The sequence below is a fragment of the Pollachius pollachius genome (genome assembly GCF_949987615.1).
Source record: "Pollachius pollachius genome assembly, chromosome: 2".
NCBI lineage: Eukaryota > Metazoa > Chordata > Actinopteri > Gadiformes > Gadidae > Pollachius > Pollachius pollachius.
This window is the reverse complement of record NC_136935.1, coordinates 35126414-35131853: the sequence shown is the minus strand read 5'-3', so window position 1 is coordinate 35131853 and position 5440 is coordinate 35126414. Positions and strand designations below refer to the sequence as shown.

The window sequence follows — 5440 nt, the reverse complement described above, 5'->3', positions numbered from 1 at the left end:
ATGTTGATCTATGTTATTACACTGTAGTGATTCCAGTGGTGGTAGCTCATGTTGACAACATGTTGATCTTTGCTAGTACACTTTAGGGTTTCCAGTGGGAGTTCATCTATGTAAATGATGCTAATAAACAGTTCTGACGGCACACACATGTGTGCAATACACAGCAGGATGCTTTACCAACTAAAGAAAGAAGAAATGGGAGAAAAATAAAGAAAGAAAGAAAAGTAAGAACCACACCCACTTTGCTTTTCTCATCCACCACATAAAATATTTTTAGCCTTCAACTGCCGATATGTCAGCGATTAGAAAATAGTTGAAAAATAAGTTTGGCAAGTTTCTCCACACAAAGTATGCGGGCGGCTTGAGGCAGCGGTGGGCCGTGAGAGAGAGAACAGACCTGAGCCCTCTGGCAGCAGCAGGTGAACAGGTGCCTGTTGAAACCACCTCCATGGCTGGCACTATCCCAAATATGTGCACAGTAGGCGTAGGTTGAAGCTCAATAAGAAAGGTGAGGAATGTACCAGAGATAACTCTGTCTCCAGCTCCACTCTGGAATGTCCTGGCATTGACGTGATGTTACGTTTAGGCATCACATATTCAATCCTCTGACAGATTCATGCCCTAAGGGTGCAGGTAGCGTGCCTGGTAGTGTTGCTCAAATGAGGGGATGGGACTTTTGAGTGGGTCACAGCTCATATGCAAAACCTTAATCTTAAGGCTGAGGGATTGAACCCAGAACCTTTGGCTGGGACTTGAAAATCTTAATCACCAGATGACAGGCATGAGTAATGGAACTCATTGGGGACAAACAATACCTTACATTCTTTACAATAGACTCGCAAGAATGCAACTATCACAGATTGTGTTGGGTATGGCCTTGTTAAGTTCAAACACATACACACACACACACATACACACACACACAGACACACATACACACACACACAAACATACACACACACACACACACACACACACACATACACACACACACACACACACAAACAAACGAACACACACGCATAGCCAGCACGGACGACAGCATCTCGCTCTAATCGATGCAGACAGTGATGGCGGCCGCAGAGAGGCTCATGGGAAATCAAGATAGAGAGTGCAGGACAGCCAGGGTTCCTTAGACAAGGACAATCAGCTGATGTCTGAGGCGCCAGGGATCACAGACTGTTAAGCGTGCAAACATTGATTACCCGTTTCCAATTGGAGTTGTAGGGCTCTCTCTCTCGACCTTCTTTCACCATCTCTCTATTTCACTTTCCCGCTCACCCATCTCATTCTCTCAGCCTCTCTATCTCTCTCTCAGCCCCTCTCTCTCCCTCTCTCAGCCTCTCTCCCTCTCTCAGTCTCTCTCTCTCTCAGCCCCTCTCTCTCCCTCTCTCAGCCTCTCTCCCTCTCTCAGTCTCTCTCTCCCTCTCTCAGCCTCTCTCCCTCTCTCAGCCACTCTCTCCACCTTTCTCTCCCTCTCTCAGCCTCTCTCTCCCATCTCAGCCTCTCTCTCCCTCTCTCAGCCTCTCTCTCCACCTCTCTCTCCCTCTCTCAGCCTCTCTCTCCCATCTCAGCCTCTCTCTCCCTCTCTCAGCCTCTCTCTCCACCTCTCTCTCCCTCTCTCAGCCTCTCTCTCCCATCTCAGCCTCTCTCTCCCTCTCTCAGCCACTCTCTCTCTCTCTCTTTCTCTCTCTCTCCCTCTCTCAGCCTCTCTCTCCCTCTCTCCTTCTCTTCCTGCTCCTTCCTCTCCTTCTCTGACCCTCTACAGCGCCCGCTCCCCCTGTCCCCCTTGGGCGGTCATCTGTCCACTTGCTGTCCGTCTCCCTCTCCCATTTGTCCGACCGTATGCCCTCTGTTCGACCCCGATTTCTAACCAAAGTCACATCCACGGGTCTCTGTATATATTTGTCTTGATGATGTCATTAATGGGCAGGTAGGAGTGAGGCGTCCTGCCCAACGCCGCCCTCAGGTAGGCATCACCTTCAGTAGGGGGGGGGGGGATCCTAGAGGCAAATGTCCTAGAGTCTTGGGTGTTTGTAACAGACCCCTAGACGACCGGCCTGACCCGTTGCATGTTTCATTAATTCCCTCCAAAGACACACACACACACACACACACAAACACACACACACACACACACACACACACACACACACACACACACACACACACACACACACACACACACACACACACACACACACACACACACACACACACACACACACCCACCCAGAGGCAGACTGACCGGGGAGCTGCGGCAGGATGCAGGTCTTGGGGTAGCTCTGGGGGTCTTCGGAGGAGTACTTGGACTCCAGGATCTGGTGGAGGGCGAGGAACTCACGGTACCTCCGGTAGATCAGGTACTTACTGCCCCCCTTGTTCTTCACCTCCATCACAAACATCTGACACACACACAGGGGGGAAAACACACGCACACACAAATGTGGGCAAACAAACACAGGGTAAGAAACCCACAAACCCACACACAGGTGCGCACGCACATACACACATACAGACAAACAGGAACAAACAAACACATTGGCACACACACAGGGGCAAACATGCATACATATACACACGCACATCAATATAAAGATACACACACACAAAGGGGCACACATAAATAAACACACACATACATTTAAAGGCAGACACAAATACACACACACACACACACACACACACACACACAAGCACACACGAGTATTATGATAAATGATGGACAGGTTTGACATATTGAGGACAGAGCGACAGAGGGGCAGTAGGCTAAAAGACGGACAGGCAGATATATCTTACAAAGTAATAGATGAAGCCTTTCTTCTCTTCGATGTCGGCGATGCAGACGCTGACTGGGACGTCATTAGGCAGTTGGTCAAAGTCACTGAATTAAGATCAATAATAAAAGAGCATCGTCAAGATATGTACCGGACTATAAAGCTAATACTGAGCTGTTCATTTGAAAGCAGATTAAGATTCACGGTTCCGAACTTTAGAGGACATAGGTTTGAGCAGTTGATCTACTTCTGTTTCATTCCTTCCAGACTGCCAGTGGCAGTCATCCAGGAATCACAGAACCATAGTTACATTCTTGACTTATGTTTTCAAACAACTAGCAAGCCGAAAAAACCGAGTCACCTTGCGAAGTTTAAGGACCAGTTGGACGGCGCACGAATGGGCCATACACTGGTCACCAAATAGCTTTAACTATATCCACCGCTATATATTTGTTATATATTTGTATTTCAAAATTCAGAGCTCACCTCTCGCCCCGCAGCTGCTGAGGAAGCGACATGGTGTGGCTTGCTGAGTTAAATCAAAGTAAACAAAATACAACGATGCGCACTTGATAGTTGTTCTGTTTTTCATCAAGTGGTTTCGCGTTACAATATCAGCGTTTCGGCTTTGGTGCGCAATGGGGCGGAAGCGCCTGTTCCCTAAAAACGCAACAGGACATTTGCTTTCTCTATGGGTGGGTCCAACACAGCCGCCGGACGGAGGTACCGGCAGACACGGTACAGGGACCCTCCTCTCCAGTCAAACGCGCTAAACACACGGCCCCTGGGCTGGTCCCCTACCCCCTTAACAAAACATGCCTTTTGTTATGAGTGTTTTAAGAGGTAGGGTGGTGTGTGTGTGTGTGTGTGTGTGTGTGTGTGTGTGTGTGTGTGTGTGTGTGTGTGTGTGTGTGTGTGTGTGTGTGTGTGTGTGTGTGTGCGTGTGCGTGCGCGTGTGTGTGTATGAGGTGTGTGTGTGTGTGTGTCTCGGCCGCTGGTCGTGCGTGGCCTCCTGATAACATATGCATGACCTAACTAAACAGTTAGTCACCGAATTGCTCACAGTCGAGTGCGTGGACACACATACGCAGTGTGTGTGGTTGAAATCAGGTAGGTGGTGGATGCAGCTTTTAGGGTTATACTCGTCCGTCAACATAAACAAAATGCCCCTCCGTCTCTGCCACCTCCCTCGTTTCTCAGTCAGTTTCATCCATGAATCTTACTAGAAATGTGCCGGATGGTCTAGTATTGATGATGTCATATACAGTGGAAGACCCATGCAACTAGAATAGCTATACGCAGATAATTGAACAATAACCCGTTTATAACTAATGACATTTGAATGATGGCTCTTAAATCTAAACCTACAGCACCTTTAAACAGTGTTTAATCATACGGTCACTAGATGTCAGCAGATTATCTTGGCAGCAGTGTGTTTTTGTGTGTGTGTGTTTGTGCGCCGGCCTTTGTGTGTTAGAGAGAGAGTGAGAGAGGATAGAATGTGAAAGTATCTAATAAATAAGGGTGTCATATGCACCTGGGTGTGTTGTGTCTTTGTATGCATGTTTTTGTGTGTATGTGTTTGTGTGTATGTGACACAATCAGAGAAAAGTATTGCGGCAACAATTTAGGGAAGTGTCACATGCTTCTGTGTGCGTCTCCTTTGGTGTGCTTAGGTTTCTATGACTTGTTTTACCTTTGTTCTCTCACACACACACACACACACACACACGCACATAGACACACACGCAGGGCCGTAGCACCATATTCTGGGCCCTGTATACAGGAGGTACTGATGGGCCCCCCTCTGCCTTGGGTCCCCCAGGCCTGTCCACCTTACCCCCCAAGTCCGGCGGCCCTGCACACATGCACACACTGGCAGGAGAAGTGATAAAGAGAAGCACGAGAGTGGCGCAGTGTTTGAACTGGTTACCATGGTGACCAGTTCAGTGAGGAAGTTGAGAGGGAGAGCAGAAGAGAGGGGACGATTATTAAACAAATGTCACCTCAAACACTTCACTGTTAAGGGACCAAAGCGATTCAGCTCAACATTTCCACCGCCTCGGCCACAACTTTGGCTCCTAGTTCGATTTTGTGGCCTTTTTTCTCTACCTTTACTTTTCTCTCACTTTATAAGACGACTGTATAATACAAAATAGTATGATTGATTAATTGTTCTTTGATTCATTGCTTAAACATAAACAATGATCAGCCATAATAGAAGGGGACATTTTTTAATAAAGCCACATCTGAAATGTAACAGTATATTCATACTGTAACAAAAACGGATTCCTCATCACTTCTTATGACAAATGTACTTATTGTAACAAATGCACTTATTGTAAGTCAATTTGGATAAAAGCGTCTGCTAAATGCCCTAAATGTAAATGTAAATCATGCCACATAGGTTAATTTTTACTGGGCTCCTTCAGACTGGTGATGTTGAAGCTGGTTTAGTGTATAAGTTTGTAGGGGATGATACATGGCGCTGGTGCTCCATGTTGCCAGTGTGTGTGGTGATGGCTGGTTTAACCTGTGCACACTGATTACTCAATGTGCAACAGGTGTGCAGCCTCACCTAGTCCAATCAGATTCAGTCAGGTGATCATCCAAACAACCATGTTACAGGAAAGAAAATAAGGATAATCATGACACATTACTAC

The 5440-nt window shown here is 47.1% G+C and overlaps 1 protein-coding gene across 1 annotated transcript in view; it reads right to left on the bottom strand.

Annotated features, from left to right (window-relative positions):
* The window catches only part of ncf4 (neutrophil cytosolic factor 4), a 17541-nt gene extending 14116 nt beyond the window's left edge, over window positions 1-3425 (bottom strand). Inside the window, exons 1-3 of the mRNA XM_079730607.1 lie at window positions 3264-3425; window positions 2800-2884; window positions 2249-2405 (exon numbers count right to left, since the gene is read on the bottom strand). Coding sequence (XP_079586733.1) covers window positions 2249-2405; window positions 2800-2884; window positions 3264-3295 — 274 coding nt within the window. The 5' untranslated portion in view covers window positions 3296-3425. The remainder of the gene's footprint in view (window positions 1-2248; window positions 2406-2799; window positions 2885-3263) is intronic.
* Window positions 3426-5440: the final 2015 nt, after the last annotated feature.